Raw genomic sequence first — 17,869 nt, 5'->3', positions numbered from 1 at the left:
TAACATGCTTGCAATGGGGGAGCAAAATACATCTTTCCGGCCAGATGTCTTAAATTAGTGTCTTAACTGTAACTAAGACTATGGTATCCATCTTTCAGTGTTTCTGTAAATGTGATTCAACAATGAACTTGCATTTGTGTATTTTTTGATGTACGTTTTGTGCATTTTGTATGAGTGTATCCAATACTGGATGTACTATTCATTCTCACGGATGCACTACGTAGACCTGTTAACCAGTTCAGTTTGTTTCCTGCCTAGTTAGATTATTCACCAAAGACTTTTAATAAGCACACAGTACAACACAGATTAGAGTAGGAGAGATGTAATCCAGATATGTTGGGTAGGGGGAGCTTTTTTCCTCTCCTCCTCTTCGACCTAGGGCAGTTATGCACAAGAATGTATGCAGAAAGCCTTGAAGCTGAACATGACACTGGATTTACTGTTTTTCTTAGCTTCCTTTACCACTGCTGCCCCAGTCCTCTGTGCTCTTTTAGTTTGATCTTCTGTAATTTTATCTCAAGATTGTGTTTGGGATCTTCTAGTGGATTCTTTAGTGGACAAAAGCCCTGAGACTATCCTTTTGAGACTACAGAGTGGCACAGATAAAGGCTGTAGCCTTGCTGTGGTTGTTAAATGAGTTAATTCTTTTTTCATGGTTGGCTTGAAAATTGGAAAGGTTACATTTTGATGTTTCTCCAGCAGCTGAGTTATTTTGACTTAATCTTCACGTTTTTACTTTTTTTGTACTTGCTGAAATGGGAGAAAATATTCTAAAGGCTCAGAGTCCAGTGCTTGGAGCACTCTTGTTTTTATTTACAGCTAAATCTGAGGATGATGTGGGACAGCTGTTCCACCACAGAAACACCCCAAATTTCAAGGCAGTATATCTGTGCCCTGAATCTACACTTATCTTCAAGATAAATGCAGGATTATGTGTCTTAGTTCTAGGTTCAAGATTTTTAGTCCTTTCTCTCAAAATAGAGGAGTATGAAGGTATAGTGTTTAAAGTGTGCATATTTATTTTTCTGGCTAGCAGCTCTTACTAACTTACCTTTGCCTCCTTTTTAATTTATTGTTCTGCCTTTAGAGATAGACTAGTCATCGTTTCTGCACAGTAGCATTTTTTCCCCTGCAGCACTAATTTGATTGCAAGATTTCCTTTAGTCTCCATCTAACTTTGTTCCAAACTTCTTCTGCCTCCAGCATGGCACAGGGTGTTCAAAATTTGTGATAACTCTGGCAATATTTTTTCTCTGTTTTTCTCCTGCCATCATTGCACCAAAATACCACTAGAGAGTACAACATTCCCTTGCTTGCTGCAAGCCTGTGTAAATGCTATATGAGTTTACAGCCTGCCCTCACTGAAGTACCTGTTATTAAAATTCTTTAACCTTTTAATGCTTGATGCATTTGCTCTCCATGTTTCCTAGTTGGAGGAGAACAGAGTTCTCTGAGGTAGGAATGGGCTGATGCAGAGTCTGTGGATACATTGGCACATGCTGCTGGAGATTACTTCTATGTGGAACAGCAGTACTCATGGGTGCAGTTTTGCTTCCATTGCCAAGTTATATAAAAGTCTGCTCACACAAATAAAGGACTTGATCCTTAATGAAGGGAAAATTAAGTCCAGATAAAATGTCCTGGTATAAGCTGTGCCAGAAAAGAAACTTCCTCCCATCTATCGGAGTTTGACACAGATCTTTTCATTCATCCTTTTACTTGGCTTTAGGCACACCTCCCAGTGGTTGTCAGGCAACCATAATAATGTTGCTGAACATGCAGGCTGGCTAATTGGATTGTCCCCTTCTTGGGTTTTTTGTTTAAATGATTTTGGTCATTTTTAGTAAGGCAAACTCATGCAAGTTGCTTTCTTTTTGGCTGGTGTCATAAACCAAGGAGCTTTAAGAGTTCCGTGACATGTCAAGGGCAAAATTTTGCCTCTGTCACTACAGAAGCTGTGCTAAATTCTGTTTTAATTCAGCACATTTCCCACTTGTATTCCAAACAGTCTATTCTAATGAGAATTTTTGTTTGGAAGGCAAACATGAATGGTCCTGAGTACACAGGTCAGCAGCACCACAAAAAATAAGTGTTCAAATAGTCTGAGAATTTCCTGCACCTTTGGTAGTAAAACTACCCTTGTGGTAGTTTTACTACCAAAAAATGGGTTCAGGAAAATAGCAATGCTTTAGTACAGGGTGGGATGCCACGGAAGTGAAATATATAAGGATGGCAAGGGATTTTTTGTTCGTTACACTCATTGGAAAACGCATTTAATGTGTTGTTCAGGAGGGTCTGTTCCTCTTTGTCAGCTTAACATGAGTGAACTCTTACAGGTGGTGTTGAATTTGAGTGTCTGGTCATTTCCCTGGTTGCTCTGAGCATATAAATTAAAAATGCATGTGATTTGTATGTAGATAATCAAACTTGCCTTATATTAATCATTGTGAGGCAACTTAGTGTCGATTACTGATTTGTTTCCTTTATTTTTTCTTATCTTATTTTAGATTCACCAAATTGAAGAGCCTTAACCTTTCGAATAATAATTTAGGAGACTTCCCCCTGGCAGTCTGCAGTATCCCAACCCTGTCTGAACTCAACGTGTCCTGCAATGGCCTCAGAAGCATTCCAGCAGCTGTAGGAGAAATGCACAAGCAAGTACTTTCTTAGAACTTTCACATGCACAGCGTGACAGCAACAAAGGCAACAAGCAGTTTCATGACTCTGCATACTCCTGCTATGAGAAACAGTTTAAACTTGCAGGGTTCTGTCAGAGCAGACTGGCTTGTAGATCCATATGGAAGCAATTGTGGATGGAGGGAAAGCACACTGTGTGCCTCAGAGCTCTTCCAGTCTCTAGCATTTGACACAAGGGTCACCTTCACGGTGAAGGAAATCTTTTAACCCTTCTTGTTTATGTTCTTCAGCTGTTATACAAGTTGTAGTTCTGGAGAAAGAACTGTCTAACAGCCTACACTTCATAGTTGCCAAAGCTTTTAATTATTTGGTGAATATCTTCTGTAGCAGATGTTACAGCATTATTCATTAGCATTTTTTTTCTGCTGCCCTTTTGTATATTGTATGTCACTGTAAGTGCAGCAGATTTGTGTGTTTATAGGAAGGAAATGGGATTTAACAGGTCACTCATTTTCTTCACTCTCCCTTCCCCTCTTCTAATAGCTTGCAGACAGTTTTACTGGATGGCAACTTTCTCCAGTCCCTTCCCGATGAATTGGAGCATATTCATCAACTCAGCTATGTGAGTCTGTCCTTCAATGAGTTCACTGACATTCCTGGAGTGCTGGAGAAGCTGACTGCCATGGATAAGCTCTGTATGTCAGGAAACTGCATGGATACCCTGAACCTACAGGTGTTAAAAAGGATGCCTCATATTAAGCACGTGGATCTAAGGTAGGTATTCAGAAAAGGGGAAGAATTAGTGAGCCTAAATTATTTGTGTTGAAGTGGCTTCTCCTTGGCTGTCAGAATTGCCTCTGGGTATAACTCTCTTGTGTTTGTCCACTGAACCGTGTTTCTGGTGGTGTTATGTAACTCCCAGCACTTGCCGTGACTTAGCACTCTTCTTGGAGGAAGTTGGAGCATTTAGGGGAATCAATATGAAATGAGTTTTAGGGGAAATGAATGTTTGCACCTAAGGATCAAACAAAACAGAGCCTAGGGCGTTTGTGATTCCTGCAGTTTGTGTTGTTGCAGTGTTAATGCAATAGACCTGATAGTCCCTGGCCCAAAAAGCTTCTATCTGAAATCTTACAGATTTGTGAGGTGAGGAAAAGGGCATTGAAGGTGAAAGGGCAAAACCAGATATTTTAATATTTCTTGGTGTGTTAGAAGGCCTTGTCCACCATGAGTAATGTTATTTTATTGATACCCTCAGAGGAGTACAAAGATATCCTTATTACAAATGGCTCTGGTAGGAGGTGGTTCTCTCTTATTATGGTCTTTGGGAAAGAAAAATTCTGCAATCAGCTGGTCAAGGCTCAATTCAGAGCCTGGACCAGCTGATTGCAGAATTTTTCTACTGGGCACAAATAACAGCCAGATCATCTTTTATTTTTATAGGCACAGTAACGTTTAGCTTTTTGCAGAGCTTTTCATCAGTACTTTTCAAAGTAGTTTAGAAAGGAGCTTGGTGTCATCATTCTTTTGTCATGAGGGATAAAGCTACAGAGCACAGCTATCTTGCTTTTCAAAGGATTAAAACCGTAACATAACAAAGGGGAAAATATTAAAAACCAACCTTGATCAGAACCTGAAAGCATGCTAGTTTTATCCAGTGCAGCTGATTGATTGTAGAGCAAGCAATGGCTTGTCATCAGGAGCATGCCTTCTAACTACAACTCATCTCCTTTTTTTGTCTGCAAGATTGAATTCAATTAGGAGATTGGAGGCCGAGGAAATAGATTTTCTGCATCATGTGACCCAACTGGATCTGCGAGACAACAAACTTGGGGAGCTGGACGCGACAGTTTTTAACAATGTGGAAGTGTTGCACTGTGAGCGGAATCAGCTGGTGACCCTCAAAATCAGTGGCTATTTCCTCAAAGCTCTGTATGCCTCCTGCAATGGTGAGTGCCAGCTGTGGTACTGCCATTGTACCTGGCTCTCTGTGAGATGCTTCTGGAGTGTAGTGCACATAGTCAGGGGGTTCTTGACACAGTCCTAGATAAAAGGGTTTCACATGTGCTGTGTAATGCTACTGGCAGTTCTGGGCTTTGGAAGTGATTTCCTAATAAAAATACGATTTGGAGGTCTAAGAACTGTGAAAATCTTAGAAATTCTTCTCTGTGTCAGTAGGGAGGGTTCTTGAATTTGCCACTTATTTTGGTTGCATTGATGTGTTGCTCTACTAAAACCAGTAGGAATTTACTGCTTTTCTCTGCACTGAGAAAGTTCGAACAAGTGGCCATTTGGGAGACAACCCAAAACTGTAAATTTTTGCTCCTCCCTCTAGCTGCTTAGCCTGTCCAGAAAGGTCTGAAATTCATAATGGTAACTTCATTTCCTTGTATTTGATAATAATAATGCAGCCTTGTGCATATGCAGTTGCATGACTGCTGTGTTTCATGAACAGGATCTGTTTGATCTGTCTCTGGAAACTGCTGTTACTTAAAATACTCCGTTTGCACCACAATTTTTATCATTTAGAGTAGTACAGTGTAGAATAAAGAAAATGCAAAGTAGGAGAACTCTGCATTTGATGAGCAGTCTGAACTGCCTTTAAAAGGCTGTCATCTTAGCAATATCTAAGCCTGTGCCTTCATTAAGTATTCATGCCAGGATCTTTGTAGCTGAGAAAAGTTAACATAATCTGAGCATGTGCTGTTCAATGTGGGCTGAGAATCCAAGTCAACCCATGTCTTGCAACCAACTGACTATTTGGTCTTGCTGTTCCTCCTGGCTTGCCCTCTCATTACCCTCTCCCACCTTGTTTTCATCTCATTTCCCAAAGAAACTGCTTGTTACAGTTGCACTTCAGCTGATTTTTCTGTAGGCTCAAATAAATGTCTGTTTGGGTTTTGGGGTGTTTTTTAACTTAGCACTAAGCACTAGCTACCTGAAACCTTAAGACATGAGCTATATTTTGGTTGCTTCAATAATAACATTACTAGCTCTAGTTGTGTTATAAAAGATCTGCCTGCAACTGGGAACTCCACAGGCATGCCAAGGCTTATGTAATGTGTTGACAAATACTCTGGATCTTGCCATGACCTAAAGGACTCTGGCATTCTGTAACTTGCTGTTCCAGAGTGGGGAGGTTCCCTTCCCATGCTTATATCTTAACTGAACAGTGAGACAAAAGTAGAGCAGTTTTGTGACTGACTCTTCTGGGCAGAGGGTGATGGAGGTGAAGTTACAGCTCTTGTGACAGAAATGGAAAAAAATGAGAATTTGCCATGAAACTTTTAAAATCCTCTGCTCTCATCTCATCAGATCAGTTATGCAGTGTCAGTCATAGCAAGTACAATGTAACAATGTACTAAAACATAATAAAGAAACAGAACTCACACGGGGTTCACAAAGGTCCATATCTTCAGAAATTTTTTAGGTTATTGATGTGGTCTGAAATCTCTGTGTGTTAGCTCTTAAAATAGTTCTTATGGAACAGTCATTTAAGTGCAAATCTTTATCACCACTTTTCTTGTTATATGTATTTTTTTTCCCCTAGAACTTGTTCACCTTGATGTGTATCCAGTTCCTAATTGCCTGGCTTATATGGATATTTCTAGGTAAGAGTATGTTTTTTCTTGGACCCGTGAAATATAAATCAGAGAGACTTATGGAACAATGACATTCACTGTCATCTTGCTGAGTGGGAATGGGGGTAGAAATTGGACCTTGGGATAAGAAAAGACAAATTTTCAGTGTTAGAGGATGCTTTTTTCCTGCAGTTCAGAAGGTCAGTTCTTTCCTGTTTCCTTTTTATAGATTTTCTCTTTTTTTTTTTTAAATTATTGCCCAAATCAAAATTTCTATTTCTTTATAGTTAAAGAATTTCCATGATTTAAAGATTTCCTGTCTTATGGAGTTAGAACATGATGATTCAAATGCACACCAATCTGAGACTTGTTGAGAAGTTACTTTCTGGATATGTCTGCAGCGTAAGCCCAGCGTAGGTGATGGTTTGATAGTTTACTCATCAGTTTGGCAGCTCCTGCAGCTCCTCGTAGTTCTCTGCAGCCCTGGCTGCTGCAGGGATGTCTGCAGTTGCCATTTGAAAGCATACATAAATTTCACCTTAATGAGGGAGGTGGGATAAGGGAAGAAATGGAAAAAGAGGGTGTTTTAGTTTGTTTTACAGTTCCAGGAATGAATCAGGAAAACATTTATACACGTGCCTAATGACTGTCTTATTTAAGAAATTACTCATCTGCATTTAAAGTGATAATCTCATTCATTAAAAAACCTGCGTAAAGCGCTCACGCTGTTGAGGGTGATCATAACAATTAGTGAGCTACCTGGGCTGGTGGCCGTCAACATGGAAGTTTCATCAGCCCTCAGTTACTCACATTGTCCTAAACGTAACACACTGGTGTGACTAAATAAGGGATTTGTTGAAAAACCATCTTTGAAAAGCTGTGTCCTCCATTTATTAATGAATTGGTGCAGAATGCATGATTTTGATCACAAAACCCTTTTTGTGGTTCATTGCAGTGATGGCATTGTAACTAAATGAGTAGGGTGTCCTTAGCTTTTTGACTCTCTTGGAATCTGGGAAATCCATTTGAGATCAGAAAGGAAGCTATCTGAGAAGAGGGGTTGTGTTGCCATTGCATACTTTGATTGAGTACTATTGCAGGAATAAACTAAAGGATATGAGTACATGATTGATTTATATTCATGCTTCATAAGCATCCTATTCCTGAACTTCAGGTCTACAAGTGTCTGACTATTATTTGATGTCCAGTTTGCATCTGTGTATTCTGACTGAAGCAGTCATTATGTGGATGCATTTGCACACAATCTCCTCCATGTGTCTTGTGCTGCCAATTTTTGTCATTAAGGCAGGATGCAGGAGTGCCCCACAGTGCCTATTTGCATGTTTTCATGCAGTATTTGGAAAACCTTGCCTCCAAGACGTTAGTTTCCAGAAGGGCTAGTTTCTGTGAAGATAAATGCAAGAAAAGCAAAACAGTTGGCTTGAAAGATACACAGAAAAAAATTTTGCTCTGTTCAGTGAGATAGCAAAAGAATGGTTGAGTGGATTTCAGTGTACTTGAGAAATTGAAGAGATATTTCAACTGTGTAAGGTGTGAATATCTTCTAAGGAGCATCTCAGAAATTTTTTTCTCCATGGAGAGATTTCAGCTTTGGTACTGTGATACTCTTAATACTCCCCTGATAATTTGGAAGCTTTTTTTTCCATTTTCTTAGTGACTGCACATGTAGGGAGATAACACTGCTGTTAGCTTTCTTGCCCCCTCACTCACGACCTGATTGCACTGGTAATGCCCTTGCAGAAGGATGGATGATAGCATCTCACAGGCAACATGCTATGTAGCAGATTTGTTTCCTGCAGGTATCTGTATCTCTCTCGGGGCTGTGTTCTTAATAGCCTTTACATCTCAATTATAATTTAGTTACACCTCTTTGTGTTCTTTATTCACAGAAATCACCTGGAAAACCTGCCTGAGTGGGTGTGTGACAGCAGGAAACTGGAAGTGTTGGATGTTGGCCACAATCAGATACGTGAGCTGCCTGCCCGGTGAGTCTTGCATACCAGTTCCACAATGGGGAACAGGATAAACAATTCAAAAATAATTGCTGACTCAGTGTTTAGCTTGTTCCAGTGACTGTCAGGGCTGTTTTATCTTTTGTTTGATTTTATTTTTACCTTGTGGGGTGTCGTCATGCCTCGAGCTTCCACCTAGCCTTTCTTCTTTTACTTTCATGCTGAGAAAGTAGTGCCTTTGAAGCTGTTCATGTGGCTGTTCAGGCAGGAAAGCACTTCATTTTTAGTACTGAATATTAAATATTTACAGCCATAACTTTACATGACAGTTTAGAAATTCAGCACTTGCAGTTTAGTTTCAGTGATGCTTGGACACTCCAGTTCACAGCCTCATTTGAATGAAAAAGGGTTTAAAGAAGGGAAAGCCTCATCAAGTAAGTAAATTCCTGCAAGAAGAACAATTGCCTTCACTACCAAGATGATCTCTTTTCCAGAAGTGTAAACTTAAAATTGATAAATATAAACGATAAAAAAGAAGTCAAGAGGAAGCAAAATAGGAGTTGAGTTTAAATAATAAATGAGTCTTGCTATTATTTGTTCTAGAGAGAGCTGTCTGTTGAATTATACTGCTTAGGTGGTGATGTTGGGCATTTTTAAATTCCTGCCTTCACTGGAAGAGAGCTGTCATTTTAGGTTGTTCTGTACACTTTGAAAGAGATGTTGTGTAAGATGATGATGTATCATGAGCTACTAAATCACAGAATAAGCTAAGTTGGAAGGGACCCACAAGGATCATCAAGTACAAATATCTTCTTTAAGGAGCTGTACAGCACAGAAAAGCATCAGAAACCAAGAACGTTTTTTTTCTGGGTCAGGTGGATGTGTAAGATGGTGTAAACTTGTTCATTTTAGTGTCAGAAATGGGAAAAGAGTAGGTTTCAAAAATATGGGCAGAAGAGAATGTGAGGAGAGTTACCAAGCAAACTAGGAGGCTGATGTGCAGACTGTTAATCCCTCTGTTTTTTCATGCACACACACAAAAAAAATGAGGCTGTGCCTTCTCAGAAGGTGGAGGTGCAAAAGTTCATTTTTCTTTCATTTGCACTTCATAACAGCCAGGACTTTCAAGGCATTCCGGATATCTCTGGGAGATTAATGATTAGCTGAAATTAGGTACAGTCAACATCCCACTTGTCTCTCCTGCCATCTTATCATTAACCCCAGGAAATAGCTTATCTTTGAAAGTTCTTCTTTGTAGTATATGTCTAGATAGCTTAGCTCCTAATAAGTCAGCTCAGTTTTAGGGTCCTATTCCAGTTAAAAGGCAGGCTTTGCATATCTTAAACTTTAGGGGAAATTTGGGTCTGGACTCAAATGCAAATGGCTCAACGTGGTTAAGTATTAAGGAAATGCAAGTAAAAACTGAATGAGTGTGTTCAGGTGCTCTGCTCTGTACTACTTCTTCTACATAGAATAGCATTCTGGAAACCTGTGAAGTGAATCAGCAGGGCTCTCCTAGGAGGCTGCTTGTGACACTTAAACACAAATGTTGAAGCCTTGAGTGACCATATTCCTGGTGGGGTGAATATTGCATCTGATCTAAACAAACTACACTTGATACCGTGTGTTTGCCTCTTGAAACAGAAAAATAGTCCTTGAAGACAAAGAGTTGAAGCAGTTGAGATAAAGGTTTCTGTACTAGCATTTGTCTCAATTAAGGGAAGAGGGAAAATGTCCTCTGGACTGTAATGCAACTGTTTTAGCTTTAAAAGTATGAAAAATAACAAAAAAGGGTACTTGGTCTTAGCTATGCAGGACAAATTCATAAAAATCATACTGCCAAAGAGAAAGGCAATGCTTCAATTAGGGGTTGCCAAAATGATCTTGTTGCCATCAGTGAATAGACGTTTGTATGTGTTTTTGTTCCTTTTTTTCTGGTTTTTTTTTTAAATATCTATCTGTAGTCAACATTGTGTTCTGTTGAAGAGTTGTTTAGTAAAGAAGTTGGTAGAATGCTTGAATGCTTACACAAAACCATGTTTTCTGAGAAGATGCTGCTGATGAATGACGTGCTTGTCCTTAGAATTTATTGATTTCACAAAAACTTCCAGTGGGAATTGGGCAAGCGGGAAAGCTGCCTGTATGGAAGAGCAGTCCCAGCATCCTGGTTCCCCGCCCAGCTCGAGAACTAGGCATCCCAGGCTCATCAGGAGCTTGTTTAGTTAAATGCTCTTCAACCTCTTTTCAGCTACCTCAGGTCCTTCAGTGCTTGTCTGACTTAAAAAATAAGAGAAAGCAAATTAAAAAAAAAAAAACCCACAACCAAAATGCCCCAAAGATTTACAGAGATCCTCTGAGTTATGGAAAGAGAAAATCTCTGAGGATTTTGGCACAATTTCAGCTCTTTTAAAAATTTTTAAATGATGCTGCCCCCAACCATCCCAGAAAAAAATCCAAGGGATTTTTTTTTTTTTTTTGCTGTCAACCAGTTCTGTTTTCTACCCTGATATTTGGTGTTGACAGTATTAGCCAGTCTCAAAAAATAGAATACAAAGGCAAATCCATAACTGAGAGATTTTTCAAGTAAAAATAGAGCAGACCAAAAATGGTTAAATAATGAATACATAATAGATAGGATTATCACTTTGTTAAGTCTTTTCACCCCGTGTTGAGCCTTCTGGAATGATAGGGCTGGCTGTTGACTTGTATCCATGGCCGTAACTCAGACAACCCACCAAGTGAGATAACTGTTAACACTGGCATGCAGATACTGAGAGTGACGCTATCTGTCAAGGGGAAAATACTCAACGTGCTTGATTGATGATTTTGGCACAATAATCCCATGACCTGATGCATTGTAGGGAAGAGGGTGGGAGGCTTGTTATGTGTATTTGGGTCATTGTGACAGAGGGAAGATTTTTATTTTAATGCTGAATAATTCGAGAGTATTTGATTGAAGCAGGTCAGCATATTGCATGGGCTCGCCAGATTAAACAGTACAGTAGCAGGCATGTAAGACAGATGTAAGACGTGGCAGATGAGGAATAATCTTTTTTCCCTAATTTGTTGAAAGTGGTTTCTGTTCAAAATTGAGAGTTGCTCTATTTTTGGTTTCTTTAGGTGCATGCCCTCATTCCTTTGTTTATCCTGTGAATTTGAACTTTAGTGTTTGATCAGAACAGCTATTTTTCACTTTATGTTGCCCTCTTCTCCCTTCCCCTTCTCTCTAGCCCCACAAAAAATGGAGCAGGGGGGTGGGACTCCAGGTCGTCTCTTGGTTGTAAAAACTCGAGAAAGTAAAGCCGATTAGATAAATTTCATTTGCTGTAGAACTGGAAAGGAGGCTTTATGTAAGTCTGGTATTAACAGAAAGAAAAATTGTGGGGGTGGGGAGTTGCACTGGATTATGAGTCAGCACATGATGAGTAGAGCACTGTAAAGCTTGTGGGGTGACTGGTGATTTCACCCCCACTTCTGAAGTGATTGCATTGGCTAGGGGGATCCCACCTGTGCAGATTTCTGCAGCCTTTGTTAGCAATTACCTCCTTCACTGTCATGCTTCTATATTCATGTTTTATACAGTGTCATAAAATAACCCTTTGTCACTACTTTCACTCCTGAATCATCTGTGAACCTCCTTCCCTGTCTCTGAAAACCTTTTGAAGAAGTTGGTGTAGAGTGGGAAGACATTCTGGGATCTGTGCGTAATTAATATCACGTCTGCTAATCAGTTGGCTGAATCACTTCTTTGTAATGAGCCATGATACCATATTTAAATTATCAAAGGAACTCCTCAGCTTCAATTTTTCTCATTTTTGGTGTTTTTAATTTCTCTGAAGGTTGTTTTACAACAGTAGCTTGCGGAAGCTGCTGGCGGGACACAACATGTTAGCAAGGCTCCCGGATCGGCTCGAGCGAACGCAGGTGGAGGTCCTGGACGTGCAGCACAACCAGCTCCTGGAACTGCCATCCAACCTGCTTCTGAAAGCAGACAGGTAAAATTATAAAGAAATTTGTTCCTTTTGACTTGTATGTGATGAGCCTTGCTTGGCCTGTTACTTCCTGGTTCAGAGGGTAATCTGAGGTTCCTCTTATTTGGAAGTTGCCAAGCCTTGTGTGGTAAGAACAGATGTCTGCCCAACTCACCAGAGCACATTCTTTTTATTCTGATTTTGTTTCCTTATATGGTTGCTTCTTTTTTCCCACCAAGCTCCTGCTGAACACCTACTTCTTGAAATCTAGCTGTAGAGTTAAGCACATGCTATTTTCTACTACATATACTGAAATGGTTTAGTGGCAGTTTCTTTAAATACATATTTCTTAGGCTTGTTTGATGAAGTGTGAAAGCTTTTTTTTCCCCCTTCAGTCAGAGGCTAGAACTTATTTATACCTGTCAAACAAAACAAAATTTATACATAAGGCTGTCAGAATAATTCAGTTGTTCCCCTGTCCCTACTTTTTGAATTTTTTTTGTGCTTTTTAAATGTTTGTCACTAATTTAGCTGGCGTCACCACTTGATCTGCTTTCTGGATTCTTATTTTTATGGTGCTATTTCTTTACTATCAGAGTCTTCAAGGTTTTGGGGTATTTTTCTGAAAATGAACATATTCTTCAAGTGACTGTGATTGGAATATAGGAGGTTGGTAGCATCATCTGGGGATGGTGGATGGGCTGGCCCCACTTGGTGTCAGCATTCCTTTCACTTCTTCACTTCCACATATAGTCATGGGATTTCTGAGTGCTCAATGCATGCATAATTTAGTAGGCAGTGAGATTGTGTGCTGTGGGGGGGGGGGGGGGGTTATTTCTGATCCTAGCTGTGACAAAAGGAATGCGAAGCTCCTGGCTTTCTTGGGAGGTGAAGAAGCAAAAGAGGTGGTGATCTCACTGGCAGAGCTCCTTTCCCAATTAACAGTATTGCAAAACCCCTCCTTTTATGCTGTTGTTAATTTTGTTATGAGCATCTGGTTAAATTTCCTGGAATTGACTTGGAGAATTAGGTTGATGGTTGAGATGCTTTTTAAATAAACTCTTTAACTGTTAATGTGTTAACTTGAAAACAAAATAAACCTTTAAGTAATTTTCAGAGAGCTCCTGGTATTTTGAAAGCAATGAGAGAAATAATTTTGCAAAATTTGTATTAAAAACAGGTTGTAGGGCTGGGATGTAGTGTACCACAATTTTGGCAGAGAGAGAACCTGATTTTTTTGGTACGGCAGCTCATCTGTAGGCAGGGTTGGTAGGGTTGGGGGTTTTTTGTTTGGTTTTTTGGGGTTTTTTTTGGTTGTTAGTTTTTGGTTTGGTTTGTTTTTTGTGATGCCAAAATGAAAAACTACAAAGCTAAAACCAGGACTGGGGATAGATTCCCAGAAGTTTACTAGGAATATGCTGAGAAGAGGTAGAATTAAGGAATACTTTGAATAACAGTGTTAAGTGGCTGGGAAACTTTTTTTCCCTCTGCAGCTTTTGAGCAGTATAGGGCTGGTGTTTTCAAAGTTTTGTACAGGTCCTAACAAAGTCATGCACCATCACAGGAGGCAAACAGGGCTTTACCCATTCTGACATTTCATCACCAATGCAGCCTCCCCTGGCTGTGATGATAATAGGAATAGATATCCAACCCAGGTTGGCTTGGGTAGTGTTTTCCCTGTTGATCCTTACCCTTTAACTTGATTTAAGATGATAGAGCTTGTCCATGCTGGTTCTCCTATGAGTGCTGCAAAAGTGAGAACTCTGAAGGGAAGCAGCAGTACAGGTTAATATATTTGTGTACAAAGTCAGTTTGAAGTTTGGGATTTCCTTCATAAAACTTCTTTCCTTTTGTTTTCAAATGGTTGCATCTATCAGCAGCTAAGTGTCAACAGAAATGTGTCTGGAAAGGCACTCAGGAGATTGTTTTGGTTTTAAAAAGGTAAAATGCTTCTCTTCTCCAAGCATTCCCTGGGAAGCACAATCTGTACTGCCAGACATGCCAAGAGAACTGGTTTTCCTGAGTGGTGTGCCATGCTCTCTACCCAGTGTGTAATATTGGACAAATCACTTTACCTTACAGTACCTTTATCTCTGCATAAAATGACTTGCCTTTTACAGCCTCAAAAAGATTTGGGCTTGTTTTGGTTTGTTTTTTTTGAAAGGTACTCGGGTCTGTGCAACTGACAGATGATATCTTGTCTGGATATGAAGTCTCATGCTGTGAATTATAAATGCTTTCTCTTTCTCAATCCTGAATATTTGACAAAGTGGGTGTGAAGTGCCTTGGGCAAACTTCAGCACAAGCACTGGTGGGCTTTGACATCTAGAAGAACATCTGAGAAAACAGAGGAAATGGGTGCACTGGTGCACAAAGAGAGAATATCACTTTCACCAAAAAAACCCCATCCAAACCCCAAATACTGAAAAACCTCAGTTCTCTTCACAGAGGAATCTATAAGCATTGATTTTCTGCCTTAATCCTTCAAAAAACAATGAAAAGGTGTAATTTTTTGCTGAAGAGTATAATTAGGGATATTTTGTTGGTCTGCTTTTTAATTCATTTTCTATTTTAAACTGTTAGTCAAGCAGAAATTGAGGACTAGCCTATGACACATCTCTCTGACCGAGATAGAACTTGGTTCTGTTTATTGCACTGAAAGTATGCACATCTTGATCGTGTTAGCAAGGATTTCTCTTGTGGGGTGGGGATTTTCTTGGCAAGATCAGAGCTACAGAGGCAGCCAGATAATCTCTTCATTTCTCATTACCATATGCTGGAAAAGCAGAATATTTCATGCAAGTGCTGCAGCTGATGGGGAAAACTCCCAAACTGAGTCCTGAACCTTCTTTTGTGCACCTGCATTCCTGAAGCCTTTCACTTCTATGCCCTGCTGTATCTGTTGTGATGCCTTTTCCACTGTGTGATTCTTGTACAGACATTTACTGCCTTCCTTGAGCAGCTTGCAGGCAAACTACCATTTAATGGCATGGACACTGTTGCACCAAGTGCTCTCCAGATGAGACAAATGAGTCTTCAAGAGATTTAGCTGGGCACAGTAGAAAAACAGTGGTCAGGGCAGGGTTAAAAATGGGGAAGCACAGTGGTAAGATGGGCAAGGGTTTGTCTCTTGCCTAAGCTCCATTCCAGTTAGAATGAATGCTTTCAGTGGCAACCCTTAAAACAGCCATCAGACTTCTTAAAGCATTTGTATGGGGAAGATTTGTAGCTGTGATGTGCACAGCTTAAACCTTGGGCTTTGTTTTGCAGTGTCTGGTAGTGGCCAGCTGTGGTGGTTAAGCCAATGTCAGCTATTCAGAGCTTGTCTAGACTCTGTCTGCAGGATTTTTGTTTTCAGCTTTGTTCAGCTGTTCCTACCTCATTAGATTTTCTGTTTGTTTTGAATTTATTTTATTTGTTTCGATGGGTTTGGCTTTTGCTGGAGTCCTGGAAGGTGACCCAGTTAAATTTTCTCTCGTTTGATATTTGCCATTTCCACCCACTGTGGCTGCTTCTTTGTGATGCAGGGATTCAGTCCTATCCTGGATGCAGGGGAAGTGTGAGGGAGGAAACCAAGTCAAATGAATGCCAAGTGCTGTTTGATGCACTTGCTTGTGTTGCAGAAATGCTTGGCCACATTTGTCTCTTTGATGCTGGATTAAGGATTGCAAGCAGGTACTTTAGAAACTGGGGAAATCCTGGTTTATAAAATAGCTAAAGATAGGTTAGAAAGTAAGAGCTGATGAGGGAGCAGCAGTGAAGTGGTTTTTCTGGCAGTCTGTCAACAGGAAGGGGATTCACTTGAGTGTTTCTGTCTTTTAATTTATTTTATTTATTTTTTTAAAGAAGAAATACTCTCCTCTGCACAGGCTGGCAGAACAGCTTTGATTTTTTCCCCCTCTCTTTTCCCCCCAGACATGCTTAGCTTACAGGATTCTTCCTCACACACCTGCTACCACATTCATAAATTATTTTAGTCTTCAGCAATCAGAAATTGAGGGCATGTCTCTGCAGAAGGCACTGAAGAAGAAATTTTGTGTTTTGATTGCTCAGTACTGATGGAGATCTTGGGGCATAGGCCAAACTGGAGATCTTGATTTCTCTGCAAATTCTCTTTGCAACTGCAGTGTTCTTTCCAACTCTTATCAGTACTTTCAAGCTAAACACTGTGGTTTTGATTTGTTGCTGCTTCACCAAAGAATGCAGTTGTCTGTATTCCTCTTTTTAGTGTCAAACATTCCTAAGCTTTTTGGAGAATTTACATTTTTTCAGTGATGGCTGTGTCTTGCCAAGCAAGGCAAGTTTGTCAAACTGCCTCAGAAAATGGTGAGGAATTCAGAGGTGCTGTGTTCTCCCAGTTGTCTCTATTCAGCTTTTGTGTGTGCTAGAGGTAGGCAGTGGTAGGCAAAATTCAAACCTTTTGCAGCTTTATATAGAATATATTCTTCCTCTGCTTTTAGAAGTTCAAATTTAGATGGAATCTTCTGGATATGAATAGGGAATGGATATGACAGCATATTAGGTGTTTTTAGTTGAATTAAACCCGTGCCCTTGTTTCTAGCCTATTCTTTTGGGACAGTCCTTTTTCTTATTTTTGTCTTTTGGAGAATTCCAGCAAGGGACTTAATACCCCAAAAAACCAAAGGTGACTTATTCCAGCCAGAGATCACTGTTAAGGTTATTATTCCAGAGGAGAATATTCACCTTGTCAAAGCTGAAGAATTCAGACATCTCCCTGCCAGCACCTTCATTTCTTTCTTCATCTGCTGCGCTCTTTTTAGTCCTTGTTAATTCATGCTTTCCTGGCTGTGTATGTGCACAGGCTGCTGCATCCAGGTCTTTGTAGTGATGCTGTAGTTTTTTCATGAGCTTGTGGTATAGTGTGTGGGTGGAATTGGAAAGGGGAAACAATTAATTTTGGACTGAGCTTTAATACTTGACATTCTGCTTCCATCTGATAAGCAGAATGAGTGGGAAATCTTCAAGGAACATGAATCAGTTGAAGTCCATGCACAAGAGGGATAGGAACAGTTGTGCCCAAGTAAATCTCCACTCCTCTGGAGGGCATTTATAAGATGTGCCTTCTAAGGTAGCAGCTGGCACATTGCACAAGGATGAAGAAATAGGGAAGTGGAAATAACCTGGAGGAGGACTTCTGTGTTAAACCAGTGTGAGGGAAAACCTGAGGGGCAACTACAGTTTTAGGTTTTGCTGGGTTTTTTTTTGGTTTTTGTTTTAGGGTTTCTTTGGGTTGGTTTTTATGGTTTTCTTTTTTGTTTGTTTTGGGGTTTTTGTTGTTTGGGGGGTGTTTTTTTGTTTTGTTTTGTTTTTAACATAAGATGATAGTACAGAATTGATAAATATTTGGTCTTAGTAATCTGATGGTTCATTATGTTCTCTACCCAAAGAATAGTGTCCCTATTTTATCTTATTTCATTTTTATTTTTAAATCTAGACAATATCTGGAAAGAATTATTATGTCAGAATATGTTTTTTGCCATTTTAATTTAACAACTGGTCTAAAAACATGTAAGCAAGCAATACACTCATTTCCAAAAGCTGATTTAATTCTAATTATGTCATCTGGAGACAGAGATGAGTGTGTGACTTTTCTGACCCTGGCTGTCAGCTGTTTAAGGTCAGACACTCTGCTACCACAGGGTTCCTGTTCTAAGCTGTTGGCAAAACTCCTGCTGGTTACCTAACC

At 39.8% G+C, this 17,869-nt stretch overlaps 1 protein-coding gene across 1 annotated transcript in view; it reads left to right on the top strand.

Moving 5' to 3' along the window:
* PHLPP1 (PH domain and leucine rich repeat protein phosphatase 1) overlaps positions 1–17,869 on the top strand; it is a 136,577-nt gene that overhangs the window by 99,204 nt on the left and 19,504 nt on the right. The window contains exons 5-10 of the mRNA XM_064705418.1: positions 2,508–2,654; positions 3,181–3,411; positions 4,384–4,586; positions 6,188–6,248; positions 8,129–8,224; positions 12,031–12,186. Of these exons, the coding sequence (XP_064561488.1) occupies positions 2,508–2,654; positions 3,181–3,411; positions 4,384–4,586; positions 6,188–6,248; positions 8,129–8,224; positions 12,031–12,186 (894 nt within the window). The remainder of the gene's footprint in view (positions 1–2,507; positions 2,655–3,180; positions 3,412–4,383; positions 4,587–6,187; positions 6,249–8,128; positions 8,225–12,030; positions 12,187–17,869) is intronic.

The sequence above is a fragment of the Zonotrichia leucophrys genome, chromosome 2 (assembly GCF_028769735.1).
Source record: "Zonotrichia leucophrys gambelii isolate GWCS_2022_RI chromosome 2, RI_Zleu_2.0, whole genome shotgun sequence".
Taxonomy (NCBI): domain Eukaryota; kingdom Metazoa; phylum Chordata; class Aves; order Passeriformes; family Passerellidae; genus Zonotrichia; species Zonotrichia leucophrys.
This window is presented reverse-complemented; position numbering and strand designations above follow the sequence as displayed.